Source organism: Tasmannia lanceolata, unplaced genomic scaffold (assembly GCF_043159265.1).
Source record: "Tasmannia lanceolata isolate RefF3 unplaced genomic scaffold, GAP_Taslan_0.1 ptg000021l, whole genome shotgun sequence".
In the NCBI taxonomy this organism is placed as follows: domain Eukaryota; kingdom Viridiplantae; phylum Streptophyta; class Magnoliopsida; order Canellales; family Winteraceae; genus Tasmannia; species Tasmannia lanceolata.
Window position 1 is genome coordinate 12,449,919 of NW_027518698.1, and position 20,609 is coordinate 12,470,527.

At 37.6% G+C, this 20,609-nt stretch overlaps 1 protein-coding gene across 1 annotated transcript; it reads right to left on the bottom strand.

The window, feature by feature from the left end:
• Window positions 1–1,269: 1,269 nt before the first annotated feature.
• Window positions 1,270–16,470, bottom strand: LOC143855536 (cell division cycle protein 48 homolog). Its single transcript, XM_077365688.1, has 9 exons — window positions 16,311–16,470; window positions 15,948–16,113; window positions 14,470–14,698; window positions 4,985–5,751; window positions 4,652–4,873; window positions 4,470–4,541; window positions 3,622–3,903; window positions 3,010–3,369; window positions 1,270–1,816 (listed from the first exon to the last, which is right to left on the bottom strand). The coding sequence occupies exons 1-9, from the start codon at window positions 16,337–16,339 to the stop codon at window positions 1,514–1,516; spliced, it is 2,430 nt and encodes an 809-aa protein (XP_077221803.1). The 5' UTR covers window positions 16,340–16,470; the 3' UTR covers window positions 1,270–1,513.
• Between the last annotated feature and the right edge of the window lie 4,139 nt (window positions 16,471–20,609).

Here is a 20,609-nt window from a genome sequence, read left to right on the forward strand (position 1 = left end):
CATGACTGAAACGCATATTGAAACAAAACCTAAAATCTTGGTTATTATAGCAAACCAAACTCAGACTGAGAAACCTGAACTATTACTGCTGCCGGACCCAGGAACATATGAAAGTTGTGAACTTCAATCCATGAACCCAAACTCAGAACGAGTTATCCTGGGTCTTATTTGATGAATCCACGTATTCTTCCAAGGAAAAAATTGAGCAAGTTGTAGCCACCTGCTCAATGATTCAAATCATGGTTTTAAATTTCAGATTTCTGTGGGGACCGAAACCGAAATTTCCCAAAATTTGATATTTCTTGAAATTTTGGAATTTCGGTCCGAGAAAATGGCATTTTTTTTAAAAAAAAAATTAAATGTTACAAAATTTTGGCCAAAATTTTGTCCAAAATTTCGGAATTTCGAAGCTTAATACCAAATTTCGGACCGAAATTTAACACCTTGATTCAAACTAGGGGTGCAAGTTTGGCCCTGTGAACAGTGACCCGTCCCAAGCCCGAACAGGGTCTGAGCTGGATTTTCCAACCCTGAGTGCGGGCTTGGGTTCATTTTTTAGGCCCTGACTCAGGATCGGGTCGGGCTCAAGGTTCATAACTCAGGCCAGCCTGACCCGGCCCAATCCAACCCTGTTTACACTTTATGAAGATATATATTTCCCAAAACAGGGCAGAACTCCTTACGCAGGTACTGTTTTATGAAGATAGGGCTAAACTCTTTACAAAGGTACTGTTTTATGAAGATATATACTTCCCAAAACAGTACCATGTTTTCCCAAAAGCTGGCTTTTCAATGTGAGAGAGCAGCCACACAGGCTGATTTCTTAGCAGATTGTCTCATTCATTTAATTCACCTCATGTGGCAGATTGTGGCTTTTCTCACATTCAAAAGCCAGCCGCAAAATGGCTTTCACTAGGGTCAATCAGGGCCAGCTCAGCCCGGCTCGGCCCAATCAAGGCAGGCAAGGGCTGAGCAGCCCTGCAGGGCGGGCATTGGGTTGAGGATTTTAGGCCTGATTCAAGGTCAGAGCAGGTCAAGGCTAAGATAGTGGGATCCTGGGTTGGGCTAGGGTTTTGAAAACCCCTGCCCAACCCAACCCTGTTGCAGCCCTAACTCAAACCATTTATTTCATCGAGCAAAATACACGCCTATTAGTGAATTTTAAACCCTTCAATTTTTCGACACAGAGAGAGAGAGAGAGAGAGAGAGAGAGAGAGAGGCGATCAGCAGTCCAGATGAGCCACAAGGAATTACTAGAAAGAGGAGAGAGAGAGGAAGAAACAAAAGATGGCATTGCAGATCCAAATGTAATAAATACTACAACCAAGTTATGAAACCAATAACATTTCAACCAGATAATTTTTTGGATGGTTTTGAGAGGAAAATGGCCGCAAAAAGATTTTGGGTCATCCACCCTCGCATGAGTTTTTTGGGCATAAAATTAACTGTCATGCATGGAAGCAATAAGATTAGAGTAAATGTAACTTCATAACGCCAACAACTTAAAAATAACTTAACTATACAAATCATCATCATCTGCTCCACCAGCAGATGCCGCAAATGGGTCCGACCCAGCCGCCGCTCCTGCTCCACTCTCCGATCGCTCAGAGAATCGAAACTCGCTTCCAAATCCCCGAGACTGCTGCAAAGTCTGCGCAAATGCCTGGTACTTCCTGATGTCTGCATCACTGACACTCCTGCGTGCAAACTTCATCGACTCTTCGAAATGGGCAGCTTTGATCTCTGCAACTTCCTCGGCATCGTCTTCTTCCATGGCTTCAGGATTCTCCTGCCTCCTCTTCTCCCTCTCTATATCCTGCAAATGGAAAAACATAATCTTAGTTTATATTGTACATAGTGTGTGTACACCAAGGTCGTTTTTGTAAGACACTCATGCCCAGGAGTGACCGATATGTTGTGCAAGAACAGCTAGTTTGCATTTATCGACAAAATTAAACGTAGATTTGTAGGCCAATCATCAGTTGGCTAGTATCACAATTGCTACAAATTTTTGAACTGTGGCCATCAATGGTGGACCCTACTAAGAGACTGATTCCAACCACTGACCACTTCAAACAGAATACGGTGGTAATGGGCAGGGGCACATACGGGGTCTAGACATTTAGGCAACCCATAATTCATCGAGGCATGAATATTCGTGACCCTTCACCAGGCACAATTTGCACTTCCATGGTTGCAAGACGGTCAGGCAATCAATGTTGCCTTTATTTATAACAGATCAAAATTACCCATAAGGCCATAACTACAAATATCAGTGTTACCCTGCAAATGATAAATGAAACTCGACCATAGAAGAAAAAAAAAAGGAGTGATTTTGGTGAGAAAATAATTGACAAACAATTTTTCATTAATTCAAGGGAGAGTCGAAGGACATTTTGATTGACTTCGTAGGACAAAACTCAAGACTGATGGGAAATCTGTCAAGGTAAAACCCAGTCGACTGGGCAAATCCATGACTGACCCATGGAGTTTCTAAATAAAGTCCAGTCGATTTGGGCAAAGCAATATATGACACGAATATTAGCTTACCCACTGATGAGGGAGGCTAGGCGAGGGATAGAAATGACAGGGACTGAGCAAGGAGACAGTGAGAACAGCCTGAAAAACCAGGAAACAAAAACCTCTGCCCAAACTTTGACGGACTTTTCCTGATTTTTTAGCCACTTCTCACCCTCTACTCATTTGTGTCCGGTCAAGTCCCTGACTCTCCCACTCGCACTACCCCACTCTCACCATTTGGAGAAACTAATTTATCATGAAAAACTTTTCATGGTTGCCAAACATGGTCTTTAAACAAACGCAGACTGCATTTTTAATTTTCAAAACAAAAAAAAACTTTCTCCAGACATGGCCTAACTTTTCATGATTTGAACTGAAAATTTTACAGAGCTACGAAAATATAGTATAATGCATGTAAGAAAACTAAAGGTAATAGAAGAACTTTAGTAGGAATTTTATGAGTTATAAAAAGCAAGGAGTATAGCTTACCTTCTCGATGTTTTCTCTAATAGCATACTTGCAGGCGCGCTGGCAGATCTCTGTTATATCAGCGCCACTAAACCCCTGAGTATATTTTGCTAGAGCCCCCAGAACAACATCTTTCGAAACAGGAGATTTCCTCAAGGCTGCTTTAAAGATCTGATAACGTGAGCTCTCATCTGGTAGAGGAATGTAAATCAATTGATCAAGACGTCCCGGCCTCAGCAATGCAGGATCAATTATATCGGGCCTGTTGGTAGCCCCGATTATAAAAACTGTTTTCTTTGCCGACATTCCATCCATTTCAGTCAGGAGCTGGTTAAGAACCCTATCAGCAGCACCACCCGCATCGCCAACACTGCTCCCTCTCTGCCACAAGAAATAAAAATGTAAGTACGAGCCAAGGCTAATCGAGCGAAGAGAAAGGTATCGGCAGGTTTAAAATTTCAGCCGAAATCCGCCGACACCAAAAGTACATGACTTCAGTGTCGAGCCCAGATTTCGGCCGAAATTTTGGCTATTTCTATTTTTATTTTATTTTTCCGAAATTTTTGGGTTACAAAATTTTGGAACAGGGCTGAAATTTTAAACCTAGGGTATCGAGTGCATTCAGAAACAAACCTGAGTAGCAATTGAGTCGAGTTCATCAAAAAAGAGGACACAGGGCGCAGACCCGCGAGCTTTATCAAAGATCTCGCGGACATTGGCTTCACTTTCTCCAAACCACATAGTAAGCAACTCGGGACCCTTGATGCTGATGAAGTTCGCCTGGCATTCATTAGCAATTGCCTTGGCTAGTAGGGTTTTCCCACAGCCAGGAGGCCCATAGAAAAGTACTCCTTTTGATGGAGACATACCAAACTTCTCAAACTTTTCTGGATGCTCCACAGGATATTGAACGGTCTATGAAAATAACAAGAAAAAAAAAGTCAGAACAGCCTATGGAGCCTCAGCACAGCAAAATCTATGTTACATGGATTCTTCTAAATGGAAGTGTTGGATTCTATTACTTGAGAATTTACTGGGACACTTCTAGATCTCTTTTATCTACTTTTTCTAAATAATATTATAACAGATTTACAATTATCACATGTTTTAAGTTTTATCTATTCTAATAGTAAGGTTTTTTTTATAAAATATACATATATATATACATAAATTAGAATAGATAAAACTCACATTTTTTTCATTTACCCTTCAAAAAAAATGTAAGTATTTTATATGAAAATAAAACATTATACTTTACTTAAGCTACCAAAATTCCCAATATATTACCTGTTAAAACCATGTTATCATATAAAACAATTAAAATTAGAATTGATTAAAATATATTTGTGAATCCATGAATCCTGTTTTCTGAGGTTAGCCGAACCCAACACTCGGTATCCATGTTGGATTCCGATACTCATACCCGTAATCATGCAACATAGCATGGGATTGTGAAAGCCTGTCTCCATTTCATTCATTACCTCTTGAAGTTCCCTCTTCACATTTTCAAGCCCACCAATATCTTCCCAGCTAACATTGGGTACTTCAACCACCTGCTCACCAAACACAAGGATTCAGATTATTATGAAAGTGTCCTTCATTTAAGGCGAGAGATTTTCAGTTACGGAGTTAAAATGAACAAGGAGTACGCAAATTTACTCACTGTTTCACGTAGAGCAGATGGATTGCTCGTCCCAAGAGCAGTCTTAAAATGCTCATCTGTCACAGCCATAGAGTTAAGTATCTCAGCGTCTATGGATTCATCTTCCAAGTCAATGACATCCATTTTTTCACGGATGCACTGAAGGGCAGCCTCAGTGCAGAGAGCTGCAAGATCGGCACCAACATACCCATGGGTGTCCTTCGCAATTCTTTCTAAATTGACCTGTAATGTATGAACAAAATCACCCACTTGACTAAATTAAAAAATTAAAATAAAGAATGATGCAATTTAGGAAAAAAACATATAAAGAGTTATGCATAATTGTTCGCTCACATCTTCTGATAGTTTCATGTTCTTCGTATGAATACGAAGGACCTCAAGCCGTCCAACTTCATCTGGAACCCCAATGTCAATTTCCCGATCAAACCTCCCAAACCTTCTTAGAGCCGGGTCAATGCTGTTGGGCCTATTTGTAGCTCCAATAACAATAACATGAGCTCGTGATTTTAATCCATCCATAAGCGTCAAGAGTTGGGAAACAATTCGCCTCTCAACTTCTCCATGTGTCTTCTCTCGCTTGGGAGCTATAGAGTCAATCTCATCAATGAAAATAATTGATGGTGCATTCTTCTCCGCCTCTTCAAAAGCCTTTCTGAGGTTGCTCTCACTTTCTCCAGCTAGTTTAGACATGATCTCTGGGCCATTGATACAGAAGAAAAAAGCACCGGTCTCATTGGCAACAGCTCGGGCTATTAATGTCTTCCCCGAACCAGGGGGTCCATAGAGTAAAATTCCCTTTGGCGGTTTAACGCCAATCGATTTAAAAAGCTGTGGGTGTCTGAGCGGAAGCTCGACTAACTCTCGGATCTGAGCCATCTGCTTCCTCACACCACCAACATCATCATAACCAACTTCATCCAATCTATCCTCATCCTCCCTTCTCACAGGCTCCCCCTCACAGAAGATCTCAGTATCCGGAGAAACCACGCAGTACTCTGCTGGGTCGGTCTCGATAACTTTGAATTCTACACTCCTCATACCACCTCTAACAAGGAAAAGGTCTCCTTTCCTTACAGGGCGATATGCCTCCAGAAAGTAAGCTGCATATTCAACAAGATAAAAGGAAACTCATGCTCAACATCACAACACGAATTATAAACAGCATGATACCATTTTTTTTAATATAGGTAGCATGATACCATTATAAACAGCATCACCCAACAATTACCTAGAATTACAAACAAAAATTTGGCACAAATCGTATGACAGAACCATAATTGACCATCTATCCAAAAAACCAGACTTCAACACTTTTTTTAGCAGTAATTAAAGAAAGCACTACATACAGAAATTAACGGAACTGTATTCCACCCGTACTACATTTTCAAATGTTTTCTTTTCTATTGTATGTATACACATGCTTGATCCAACTGTTATAGTGCTAGTTACTTGCTGAGCCATTGAGCTGACTCTGTTTCTTCCTGTTTCAAATACCGAGAAATAATTTCCGATTACGTCGCGGGACCTCAGGGAGTGAGTGGATTGACTGATTAGGATTTTGACTCTAAGTTATTTGTCTATGAAAGACTTGCAGTGGGGATTTTTATTCAGGTATTGCCAGACAAATTTGTGATTTGGAATTTTAAAGAGAATTAATTTCTAGTGGAATGATTTATTTATTTGTGAAAATGTTTAGAATGCTCTGTATGCAAATGTAAGGATAGTTAGCCTTGCGTGCATATGGAATTTGAGCCCATGGGTATGCAGCGTTGTCAAGTGCCAAGCCATGATATCAGTTTGGGGCGTGACATTATAGCTTCTAATAGGTACTAATGTCCTCTTCCTCCGATTGAGACTTGGAGATGCTTAGGTGATGTGGGGCTGGTTTGGTTAACTAGATTATTTAACAATATTTTGAAGACTAAATGAATCATATAGATTCTCCCCTTACCTATCCAAGGGAAAATAAGAAAACAACCCTTTAAGGCAGGTCAACATCGCTTCTAGTAGGGGACAGGGCAAGGGTTAGACGGATGTCGAGAGTATAGCTACCGAAGATGGAGGAGGACAACGTGTATGGGCTTAGGTGGGAATTCCCATGCGAACTACAAACACAAACATTTTGCTAAGGCGAGAAACAAATTCCTCACCATGTGTTGTTGTCCACATGCAAAGGTGGAAAATGAGAAGGTGCTTAGCTTCTCTCATACCTAGTGGGTTTTGTGGAAGGAAAGGAAGTCTTCAAGGGTTATGCCAAAAGTGTCCCTTATTTATCCTCTAAGCTCTAACTATCTTTTGGGTGAAGTCTCTTCCGAGATTCCAATTTACTTCTGCTTTTGATTTATGGAAGGGGTGGAGTCAGAGATGAATCATATGATTGTCCAGGTTTGAGAATTGGGAGCCCCCTCCTAGCGGTTTTCTAAAGCTTAATTTTGATGGCTCTAGTATTGGTAATCCGGGTCCAGCTTGTTAGAAGTCTCTCATATCTTCCCTTGGAGATTTGTTCATTATTTTGATGAGATTAGGGATATTGTTGGTAATTCAAGCATATCTTATCGTCGCATTCGGAGATCCGCCAATGGAGAGGCGGATAAGCTTGCGAGGTTGGAGGGTAGAAGCTCTTGAGATGTTTGACTTCCTCCCCTCTTGATTCTTCATTTTCCTTTATTGGTTCTCACTTTTTGCGATCTCCTTTGTCTATTCTTTTTGCTTTTCTCTTGCTTGTATTTTGACCACCTCGGTCCTTTTATGAAATTTTCTAGCCGTTCAAAAAAAAAGTTATCTCTCATCCCATATACATATGATATGCTGAAGCTCAAATGCCAATATACAGATGGCAATATATTAATTATAAACACGAACTTACAAATTTATAGCTATATAGGCTGCCCGCCCAAAACTTTAGGAATTTCCAACCATATCAATTTGACTTGTTTGATTTGCCTATACGTTTTATATAGTCCCTAATTTTTTGTTCTTAAATTTACCCAAGTCTGTTCCCCAAAACTCATGTTGCTTGTTCCCAAAAACCTAGTTTATTTCTATAAACTATTTGATCTAGATTTCAATTGTTTCAGTTAGATTTCCTACGTCAATTGGTACAAGAGCTACAATACCTGGATTCTCCCTTCTCCGGCTTGAGTATCTTGGCATTGTTTGTCATATTTGTACAACCAATCAAGAGTCTCACAAATTGAGAAAAAGACCAAATATCAAACTAAGGGTGACAAACTACAGCCAATAGATAGTAGCAATGTAAGTAACATATGCACTTACATCGTAATATGTCATCATATTTTCTTTACTGAAAAATTGCTCTGGCTTTTCCAATTCTAAAGAAGTTGTTGCAAGCTTAGCTTGATTTATGAAAATAGAAAATTCATACATGAGCTACATGTTAATCCTCTTCCAGGGTACCCCAAAACTCTTGAAATAATGCACATATAAAGCAATCAGGACTACTAATTAATGAACTCGCATCTAGGCTGTTGGCTCTCAGGTCTTCAAACTCCTAACGAAATAAATAGGAAAAGTAGTTACAGTTATTGGGACTGGTGGGTTGGAATTGTTGCCCTTTAAATCAGGAATGCCATCAAAGCCAGTTGGTCTCTTTGCATAGTTTTAAAACTCCCCGCGCCATCATGCCCCCCCCCCCCCCCCCCCCCCCCCCAAGTCGACTCCCTTTTCCCTTGGCTGCGTTCCGCATTTTACCGCCGTGTTTTGCCCTACAGAGTCAATAAAAACTCTTTTGACTCTCCCGAGTAGTCAGCCACGTCAACCGAGTACCCAACCGCGCTGCGCCAAGTCGACTAGGAATTTCTTCGACCACATTTTGACCCACATCCACGTTATGAAACACTACTGTTGTGATAGGTTTAATACCTATGGCAGATCTGGACAAGTCTGAGGAACTTCAGTGCAAGATGGTAGATCAGAAATAAAATTCTGGTTCGCTGGGAAATTGGGAATTAATATAGATAACATGCAGTTAATAGGAAAGGTTATGCGAATTGTAGCAGGCTCTAAAAGGGACAGTTAAAAGTCTTTGAGTGATAGAACTATCTTAATGTTGATGGGAAAGTATATGGGGTCGGTTCAAGGGAAAAGAATTGACAGTCTGAGGAACTTCAGCACGGGATAGTAGATTTGATGTAAAATTCTGGGACGCTGGTAAATAGAAACTAAATGTAGATTACATGCAGTTAATACAGAAGGATATGGGAAAAGTTGCAGGCTCTGAAAGGGACAGTTATAGGATTTTGGTTGAGAGAACTGTATAAAAGTTGTTGGACAAGGTTATTGGATCGGCTCAAGAGAAGTATGGGAGGATTAAAGGGTTTTTAAAGAATATGGGACTAGCCTGAATTTTTACAGGTTGAACAGCCCATGGAAGTATACTGCAACTGCACTGTGAAAGTGCAGAAATTTTAAGAGGCTACAGGTTTAATTAGGTCAATGGTCATGAGGCCTCGAGCATGGTTTTTAATTTCCTGAAATTTTTCCGAAACGACCGGAAGGTTTCCTTTTCCATCCCCGCCGAAAGGAAATCTCAATGAATTTCTTCCACCTCAGTATTTCGGTCGAAATTTCAGACCAAAATTCCCGAAATTCGAGCGAAATGGTCAGAAAGACAAAATTGGAAAGATGTTATAACTTGCATTTCATTTTATTAATGTAAATAATGATATTTGGTAGGCAACATCACTACATAGCAAAGTACCGTAGCTTACAAGGGATGTCAAATCGGCATGGGATCAATAATACCTTGTACTCTATGTGGTATTGACATAGAGTAGGAGCCCTTGGAGGGGAGACCGGTCATTGTACTTTGTTATACTATATTACATTGTACTTCTTTATTGACTTTATTGTTCCAAACATGTGAAACAACACATGTCACTAGGTGTTCGATGTAATTAAGACATTATGGATTGCTTTCTTACTTATGTGATGTATTTGTGCTTATTCTATCATTTCCCAAAGTTTCATCTTAAAATTTTACCATTTACATATGTTTCCATATGTTTTCGTGAATTCAACCGATACCAAAATGTTTCCGTTTCCATGCCCACAACCGAAATCAAAACCAAACTGAAATTTAAAACCTTGGTCTCTGGTAAAGTTTTAGGACTGGTTCAGGTCATATGGTCAGTGGCAGGTCTAATTAAGGACATGTATGCAGGTTTCGACCAGTTTGTAGCAGGTTGGTAAAAGGTATAAAAAAACAGAAGAAAAGTGGGTAATAAAAATATGCAGTAAAGCCCGAAATAAAATCTGCAACAGATCTGTGACAAAACTGTGACATGTGGGAATTTCAGGTAAGTAAAAATTGTTCTAAGACCTGGGTTAAATTTCCTGGGCAGTTTCAGGTGGCTACGGTAATTGGCTGGTTAAGGAATAGAACTAAGGTTTACCAGTTGAAGGAATAGGTTCTTGGACAGTCATAGGTGAGGAAGGGTTTAAGGCAAGGTTGCCGTGGGTACGTAAAAAGCCATGAGAGTAGGGATTAAGGTTGAAAGCATGGGTAATGATGGTTTAAAAAGATGGAGGTTTAAAATAAAAGTATTAAAACAAAAGAAGTTAAGGGAATGGAGATCGATGGTGGAAGATTTATAAAATGGTTCGTGGTCGCAAACTTTTGGGGAAAAAATGCAGAGAGAGAGAGAGAGAGAGACAATGTAAAGAAATAGACGGCAATTACTAATCATGATCACCTTTGCAATGTATCACCAAGCTTGGGAATGTAAACTCAGTTAATTCAATTCATAAAGCATGGGAGCCAAAGCCGTCGGCCTTTACAATGTATTGGCAAAATACTTCCCATAAAAATCAAAGGAAGTGAGCAAAAACCTAGTCCTACTTGCCCATTGCTAGTAAAAGCCAAATAAAAAGACGCCACATGGCATTAAATAAAATGCTTTTAATTAGACTAGTTACCCTACTATTAGGACTCTTATTCTCCCTTTACATGGACTCTATCTAATCCTATTGCAAAGAAACCACTTTCCTTTTTGAAATAAAACTCCTAATTCAACTCAAAATCCTATAACCTACCAATAGTATGATGACACATGCACTTCACTTATTGAACGTCTCAACACTAAAAACAAACAGTGAGCCCTTTGTAACTTAAGTGACAAGATGTCACCTTATGTAACGCCATTCAAAAAAAAAAAAAAAAAAATACTCCTTATATCACAAGTGTATAATGGATTAGGTACATTGATGATAATGGCGACCATCAATAATGATGTCAATAAATGACAATGAAAACCTTGCCTGAAAATGACATCCCCTTTGATAATATCTCTAAAATGATAAGGATAATTGATAGACTTTAGGAAACCCAGGATGGTCCCTCAACAAATATACCATAACATTGCGAGATTTTCAAAATCCGACACTATATAGATTCAATCACGATGTTTTTGCATAATTTAAATAATAAAAAACCTTTTTTATTTGATTTTATTTTCCTTATTTTTTGTTTACTATTATTTTACATTATTTTTCCTAATAATACCATTCAAAAAAATTATTGTTCCTAATAATACTTGACAATCAAAAGAATAAAATGAGGTTTCTCTCACCGTAAAAATCGTAAAAAAATTTTGGACATACCCATTACTTCTAATCCATAAATTGTAAATTGCTAAGATGCTTGACAGAGAAATGTTAAAAGTTTAGTATGAACCACCAATGGCCATGTTAAACATCAAACGTTATAAAATACAAAGTCAAACATATAAACTAGTGTAATATAAACTTTTAAAGTTTTTGGACGTGTATCCAATCTACAATCACAAACAATCTGATATTGTGATACTTAAGCTCCTTGCCAAACGTTTGGTAGGGTTCTAGTCTAGCCATTGTGCACTCCTGCTCCCATTTCCAATCTCCTCTTAAGCACCCTTAGTTGAACTTTTTTAGCACTAGCATCACTGATGCCAAAGTTCTGGTCAGAGTCCTCTATTGGCTTTTGTCTTATTATTATCGCTAATGACATATTCCTAATGAAACTGATTAAAGTTTATAACATTAAGGCTCTGTTTGGATGCTTAAGCATTTGTTGGGCAAGTCTTTTCCATGGAGGGGGCAGGATTTTGGATGAAATAAAAACCCTGGCAAAGCCATGTGCTTTATTCTGTTTGGATGCAAGTTAACCGGCAGAGGGAGAAGGAGAGGGAGAGTTAGAGAGAGAGCAGAGGGAAGGATTACCTAGAAATTTCTTCTTTTTTGGATTATTTCATATGGAAATCCAAGTGATGCCAGACATGCAATTATCACACCTGTTTTGTCTGGTAATCTCCAAGGATTTTGATGCCACATTGGCAACCAAGCACCATAGAGTTGAAGAAAAATGTATTCTTTTGCTTAGGGATTGCTTGAGGATGCATTGCATGTGCCATCCAAACAGAGTCTAAAGGAAAGCCAAAGTAAATGAACACCTAGTGCATCCTTTTCTCTTTTTCTTTTTTTGAAAACGAACACCTAGTGCATCCTTGTGCATGATATGTGAGAATTCTCCAAGAAAGAACCTTCTACCATGGCAAGCATCAGTCAAAACTGAAGCTTTAGCTTTATAACACGATATGAACATGAAAGGTCGACCATATGAGGGTGATCCACTCGAAGCATCCATAGGTTATTGGATCCAGTTTTGACCATCACTATTTAGGAGACTTTTTGGATCACATCAATTGGTTAGTTAAAAAAAAGCTTGCCACCAGCAGTCATGGCTTTTTTGTTAATTTCTAAGAGAACACACAGATCCTCTTCCCACTCCCAAAGCAAATGTGGATGCATTTCACAATCTAGAGGAAAGGAAACTTAAGCAAATCAAGCTCGCAAGTTCAGCATGGAACTATCTAGCCTAGTTACTAGTAAATGAGTTGGAACCACATATATGACTTTCAATATGTATTTTGTTTCTAGCTAAACCTTTCTGGATCTTCTCTGTGTTTTTCTTCTATTTTGTTTATTACTAGATAATGTAGGATCATATTCTGCATTTTTCTTTTGTTAATTGTTAATAAAATTGTAATGTTTCAGTAATGTACTATAAATTTATAAGCCGAGTAAATTAGTTACAGAACCTTCATTTACAACTCTCTTTACTCAGCCTCTTTCACAATCACTGATTATTACAAACCATGATATTAGAATTTGAAAATGGTTGGAGGGTGTAATTCACATTGTTTATAGGCTTTTCTCATCCCAAGCTTTTCTTTGCGTATGTTTGAATAAAGGAAAAAAAAGGAATTTATTCAGCATGGAAGTTAGGGACTGCTAATCAGATTGATGTATTGTATACATTCGAATAAAGAAAAAAACAGGAATTAAATCAGCATGGAAGTTAGGGACTGCTAATAAGGTTGATGTATATGTTCAAATAAAGAAAAAGAAAAGAAACTTATTCAACATGGAAGTTAAGGACTGGTAATTAAAAAAAGGAATTTATTCAACATAGAAGTTAGGGACTGCTAATCAGGTTGATGTATAAGGTACTTTAATTACTAAAGAAGTTTTGTTCTTTCGTCACCGTATGGTGTTGGATCCAAGAACACATACATGCAACTCACATATCACATAAGAAATCACTTTGAATATGTTACTCATATACAATCATTTAGGCATTTGAAATTTGTAGATCAAATCAGAACACTATTTCCTAAGATCATTAGTAATGGTCACAAGATAAATATGATCCTGGCAGCTTCCAATCAAGGATCCAAAACAAAGACATTTCATAGCTAAACTAATTTTTGAAAGGAAGCTAGGCAGTTAGAATAAAAAACATAAAATTTGAGCCTGGAAAATATTGAAGAAACCTGAAGATGTATCAAGAAGAAGGCAACAATTTCCATTAAACAAGCTAGAAGCCTAGAACTAAGATGTAGTTAACTAGCAAACATAGATGTAACACTTAAAAGTGATACTAAGTACAGCATATGTAAGGACACCACCAATGTAGAGGTTGGCCTTGAACTCTTAAATGGATAGTCAAAAAAGAAAAGAGAACCCACAACCAATAAATATCAAGCTTAGGTAATCCCGGTCAGGCGGGTATTGGAGATGACAAAGGTGAGGTTATTTGGTCATTTGCCGGTCCTATTGGGATTGCCAATTCAAATGAGGCGGAAGTGAGGGCAGCTCATCAAGGAATTAAGCTTCATGTTGGGGATCATCTTAATAATGTAGTGGTGGAAGGTGACTCCATTAATGTTATCCGGTGGTTATCGGGCTCTCATAAGTTTCCATGGAGATTCGTGGACTTTTTTAATGAGATTTATGATATTATCAGAGAGAATCGTGTGGCTTTCAAGCATGCTAGAAGGTTGGCTAATGAAGTGGCGGATTCTCTAGCTAGGAGAGGGTTTGGTTTGGAGTTGGTGGAGAAATATGATTTCCTTCCTCCTTGATGTTGTTTTCCTCTGATTTCTATATGTAATTCTCCTTTGTATCCTTTGACCATCTCGGTCTTTTTAATGAATTTTACCATTCAAAAAAATAATAAATAAATAAATATCTGAGCAAAGACAACAAACCCAATGAAAAAAGCATATTACCAATGCTTCCTAATGAAATCATATCACCGAAAAGCAAAAAAAATCACTGATCTGGTCAAGTTTTAAGTTCATAATTATCATTTAAAAAAAAGTTCTAAGTTCATAATATAACAAAGACTAATCATAATGCCATATGGAAAAAAAAAATTCAATAATTTGTTAGTGACCCACAAAGAGAAAAGGTGCACACAAGAATAGTTAGTGACATAAATCCATCAAGTAACAAAATGAAAAATGTAACAGACTCACGTTTTAAGTATGCATCAAATAGATTCCCTGTGACACCTTCAATGGTGTCATCTACCGGCAGTATATGAACCCGTTTCCCATATTTGACATCTGGACATTGGTGCACAGACACCACATCACCGAGCCGAACACGGAGATTCGACCGGACAACCTTGTTCATACGAATTTTCGGCTCATCACATGTATCATCGGCAAGCGCAATACAAATAGTGTCCTTCCTCTTCTTGCCCTAAACATCGAAAAAGTAACAATAAGCAAAAAAACTAAAAAGGATCTTCAAAGATCTATGTTTCTAAAACCCAAAGCATCTAGAAGGAATCCTACCCTGCAAGAACCCTGAAAGCCCTCATCTAAAAAAATAAATAAATAATCAGGAAACCAAAGAATTTCATCGCCCATGTTAACCCTAATATTCCTGGAACTGTACTTGAAAAGAGCCACCTTTACAAATTTAGCTTCTAAGATCCCTACACAAACCCCCTTAGAAACCCCTGTCCTTAAAGTCTCCAACAGATTAAGAAAACCAAACCAAAGATTAACAAAAAGGGTGAAAACAAAACAAAAAAGAACACCTAACAGAGCTCAAAACCCCAATTCAACAACCCTTAAACATTAATCTTCCTCATAAACCCAATTTTTCGCAAACCAAAATAAGTAGATCAGATTATCAGAAACCCTAGTTTTTCAAAAGAACCCTAGGAAAACACCCCACCTCCAAAACCTCTTTTTTTACAAAAAAAATAATAAATAAATAAATAAATTACCTTCCTTCAATAACTCTAGTGCTCAAGTACCATATAAAAAGTAAGTAAATAAGAAACCCTAGTCTTTCAAAATGACCCTAGAAAAACAATGCACCTCCAAACCCTCTTTTTTAGAAATAAAATACATTCCGTAAAGAAACCTAGTTTTAAAGAACCATATGAAAATTAAGTAAATCACAAACCCTAGTTTTTTCAAGAACGAACCCCAGTCTTGAAGAACAATATGAAAATTAAGTAAATCAGAAACCCTAGTTTTTCAAGACGAACCCTAGTCTTCAAGAACAATATGAAAATTAAGTAAGTCAGAAACCCTAGTTTTCAAGACAAACCCTGGCCTTCAAGAACAATATGAAAATTAAGTAAGTCAGAAACCCTGGTTTTTCAAGACAAACCCTAGTCTTCAAGAACAATATGAAAATCAAGTAAATCAGAAACCCTAGTTTTCAATAACTAACCCTAGTCTTCAAGAACCATATGAAAATTACGTAAATCAGAAACCCTAGTTTTCAATACCTAACCCTAGTCTTCAAGAACAATATGAAATTAAGTAAATCAGAAACCCTAGTTTTCAATAACTAACCCTAATCTTCAAGAACAATATGAAAATTAAGTAGATCAGAAGCCCTAATTTTCAAGAACCCTAGGTTTTCAACCATCATATGAAAATTAAGTAAATCAAAACCCTAGTTTTCAAGAACCATATGAAAATTATACCTTAATAAGGATAGTATCACCACGAAAGAGCTGCAATTTTTCCATAGTTTCAGGATGCAATGATACAACAGAATTATCATCGTTGATAGCATCATCAACGACCAATCGATTTGCCGCCTTTTTCCTTTCCAAGATCGCAGTGCTAAAATCCCTTTTTGTTCCCTTCCTGAAAAAGCCCACCAAAAAAATCACCTCTTTTTTCCATAGATTGCAACAAAAATAAAATTTCCTGAAAACCCACCAAAAAAACACCTATTTTTTCCATAGATTGCTAAAAAAAAATCCTGAAAACCCACCAAAAAAATCACCTCTTTTTTATATAGATTGCACAAAAAATCAGAGAGAGGGAGAGAGAGTTCTTACGAATCTGAGGACTCGGCTGGGTGAGTCATCTTGATTTGATGTGGTGATTGTAAAGAGAAGAAACTGGAAAAAAAACAGAGGATTTGTGAGAGCGTTAGATGCGGGTTTGTTGATGAGATGAGTTGTATTTATAGAATTATAGCCAATCTAATTTCGTGCAGAAGAAGGCAAGGACTCTACTTTATTTCTATTTTACGACCTTTTTGTTTTTGGACGATGATAAATTCGCACCCCTAGTAGGATAATTCACACCCTCTAAAGGAAGGTATGTCATATGTGGCAGACTTCAACGCTTTTTAATACCTATTCATGTTACGGTGGCGCGAATTATCCTACAGGGGTGCGAATTTATCTGCACCCTTGTTTTTCCTCTTTTCCTATTTCCTAATCCACACTGTTAAGAGTAAAATCTCAGGAAGGAATTCTATTCTGTGTCTAATAAATTGGGGATGGTATTACGAGAGGCTTTACTATTCGTCTGCAAGAAAAACATTGCTGATGGAAATTCCCCCCCCCCTCCGGAAAATTTTTCCATCCATGATTTAGAGGGAAATAATATGATTATGGTTAATTTACAAATACATAAATTGAATGTCCCTCAAAGTAAAAATTGAACAGGAAAAGGTTTCTGAGGTATCGTGGAGCCTAAGCAGCCCTCTAAATACACCATCTGTCATAGTTGTTTGACTCATCCAACCCATTCATTCTATAGGTTATAGTTAGGATTATGGTTATAGTTAGGATTAAAGGTTATGGTTACGGTTATGATTTGTGGAGGTTTAAAATGGTTGGCTACAAATTAGACTCCTATAGATCAAATGATTAGGATTATGGTATGGGGATGGTTTGTCAGGAACACCCTATCCGTGTAGGATGAGTCAAACAACATGGAGATGGTGTGTTTATAGTGGCTTGCTCAGGCTGAGCTATAGCTCAGAAACCTTGCCCCCAAAATTGAGTAGAGTTGGTTCAAGTTATATTTTCCATGTATAAAAACTTGGAAATTTTATGAATATTTTTCTTTTCCGAACTTTTCTTGAAAAATCCTAGATTGCAAGAAAAAAATTCTGCTTATGAAAATTGTTTATTTCTATAATTTAGAGGGAAATGATATGATTATGGATAATAGAAGGATATTATCATAAGTTGGAGATTTTATATGCTGGTTGACCGTGTGATGTAAAGGTCGGAAGAGAAAACCCTCCCTCCCTCGATTTTTTATCCAAAAAAAACCCCTATTTTTTTACTTTTCCTTGGATCAGAAATCAAGGATGGTTGATTTCCTCTCTCTGTCATTTTCACCACATGGTCGGCCACCATATAATTTCTACATAAGTTGAAGGCCCTTCATAAGTAAAAATTGAATAGGGTTTGTTTTTCGTCTTTTTGTACGGGTGAAAAAGTAAGAAATTTTAGAATTTTTTTTTCCTTTTCAAACTTTTCTGGAAAATTCTTGCAATCCAAACAGGGAAGGACATGAGAAACCTCAATCACATTAGTATGATCTAAACCCTTCATTTGGTAGACTCAATCATGGAAATGAAAAAAATCAAATTTCTCACATGATCTTAACTGTTGTGCCAATTTCTTTACAAATGGCGAGTTAAGAAAAAATGGGTGACAATTTGCCTTCAAAAGTGATTTCCTTCTTGAGTCATTTTCATGTAATAAGTCCTAAATTGGAAGATTCATATTATACAGGTCCCTTTTGTTTTAGAGCTTGAGAATTGACTTTGAGTCAAAAACTGATTATTGGACTCAAACTTGTGTTTAGACTTGGAATGAAAATCAATTCTCAAAATCTAAAATGATCAATCCTTAATTTTGGGTCCAATAATCAGTTTTGAACTCAATATCAAATCTCGAAATGCAAAACAAAATGGGCCTTGACATCTTGTTGAGTTGAATTGGAACAGATCGAGCCTCTCATATGCTTCTCCTATTAAAGTCTTCTCCCAATATCTTTGTTCTAATAATTTATCGGACTAATATCCAAAGCAATTAATTTTAAAAGTAATATTAAAGGAAAAAGATATTTTCATCCCATTTTTGTTCTTGCTACCCCTTTTTCCAATTTTCCTTGGCCCTTTTATCTCTTAACACATATAATTGGAGTTCCAGTACTTAATGCTATATAAATTTATAATCCTTTATACCATATTGCCAACATTGTTCCTACATTGGTAATTTATATTCTCTCTTATTTCTAATAGTTAACGCAAAAATCTAGTGTTATGTGATACAAGAGATTACCTTTTTAGAATTGTTGTTCAAAGTATCGTACAATATTATATGTACGTACAAAATAGATGAAAATGGAGAAAAAGAAAACAGGCGTCAAAATTCATATATCCCAATCTCACAAATTGTATTTTTTATCATTAACATTCTAAGAGATTGGAGGTGTATATACAATATGCATGTTTCAACCCAAAAAGACATGTATGTCCTTTTGCATCAATTGTGTGTGCTCCTTCACCCAAACATCACAGTATATCCGGAAAAATTTTAAAATCTCTGTTTTTTTTCAAGGGAGTCTTCATTCAACTTTCTAATCATATGGCGGAAAGCAGTCAAAAGCTCAGCTGGGTTTAAAATAACAGGGCCCACCCCATTAAAACACGACGTGCAAAATAGTGGGCCCAATGGATAGGCTTGGGTGGAAATGGTGAGATGAGGTAAATAGTAGGCCCCAACTGATGCATGTGTTCCAGTGGAGTTTGTGGGCCGCACTCTATCAAAACACCGTGTAAATTGATGGGCCCGTATCCTATGCATGGATTGGGCAGAGATGGTGGGTCCATTCATGGGTGTAAAATGGTGGCTCCGCTATATGCATGGGTTTGGGTGAAGATGGTGGGCCCTACTATATCAAAATATGAGATGTAAAAGGGTGGACCCATGCTATGCATGGGAATAAAATGATGGACCTCACCCTTTCTCTACAGGTAAGCCAGAATTTAACCTCCAATCTCAGGGTTGGAGAACGAAGTCTAAACCATTAAGCTAAAGGCTCAACCCCGATGGACCTCAGCTCATCAAACATGTGTTGTAAAATGATGGGCCCCACCCATGCTATGCTACCATAGAAAAAATTCCATTTAAAATTCTCCATAGAAAAGGTTTTCTTAAGCAAAATTATTGGAAAGAAAACGAATGACAATGGAAAGAAACATGGTAAGTATGTGTTATAGATGAGAGAGAGAGAGAGAGAGGTGCCCTTCCAAATAACCAGTAACAAGAATGCTCCCATGTGAATATGTGATCCATGTCGCCCAATTGCATTTAATAACAGCACCAACAATGTAAAATTAAAGAAATAATAAATGTGGTTGGGTTATCTGGATCCAATAGGGCTGACATGTATCCAACGTGGCCCCCTTTGTGGCTGGTTTTTGCACGGGACACCTCCACTTTAGCATTCCTCTACACGTGTATAGATTGGGAATTGCTAGGGACCATCGCAGAAGGCATTTAGCGGGCCAGCTGTTGCATGAGAGTGCAGTCATCTCAAATGAATTAAATGAACAAGACAAAATCTGTTGAAAAGTGAGCCTATGTGGCCGCTCCTATTATTTATGGGGTGCAGGAGAACAAATAGAATGATATCCCTAAGTTTTGCTAAAATTAGGTAAATGATCTAGCCAGATTCAAATTAATAGACGACGATGTAGAGTATGTAATAGTATCTGGTTTTCTGATAAGATTCTAAAATTTACGATCCAACGGTCTAGAAGATTCAACCCCCAATTCCTCGTGTAAGACAACCAAAGAAAGGGCAATGATATTATGAGAAGAGATTAATGTGAGAGAAGAGCATAAGAAGCTTCATTCTTTACTTGGAGAACTTGAACGTGAGAGAAGATCGAGCATGAGAAACCTCATCTTATACGACACTAATGGAAGGATCCTAACCGCATACTTAGAGAACTTGAATGTGGATCTCAACCATCCATTTATCGGCCATTGATTGTTTCTCAAGTTATAGAATCTACATAATGGTTCCCCTTAAATTTGAGGCCAGGATAAGTGATTGAATGACTTTTCATTATCTCTTTTTATTTTTTATTTTTTCTCAAGTTATTTTGAAGAATAAGGAAAATCTCATCTCTTTTCTTTTCCTTTGGATCTATACTTTCTTTACTTCATATTCTATCTTTACCTCCCTTGGGAGTGAAAGAATAAGAATATATTAATTTTCTTTCTTGGGCAAAATGCTAATCTTGCTCAAGAAAAATAACATGGGCTTGTCATTTTCTCAATACTTGGGCCGCTTAATCTATGGCCACTGGGAAAAAC

Coding starts and splice junctions, on each gene's coding strand:
- LOC143855536 (XM_077365688.1), bottom strand. CDS start 16,339: ATGACTCACCCAGCCGAGTCCTCAGATTC. Junction 14,699..15,947: donor GTGATACTATCCTTATTAAG/GTATAATTTTCA, acceptor TTCGATGTTTAG/GGCAAGAAGAGGAAGGACAC. Junction 5,752..14,469: donor ATTTGATGCATACTTAAAAC/GTGAGTCTGTTA, acceptor TTGAATATGCAG/CTTACTTTCTGGAGGCATAT.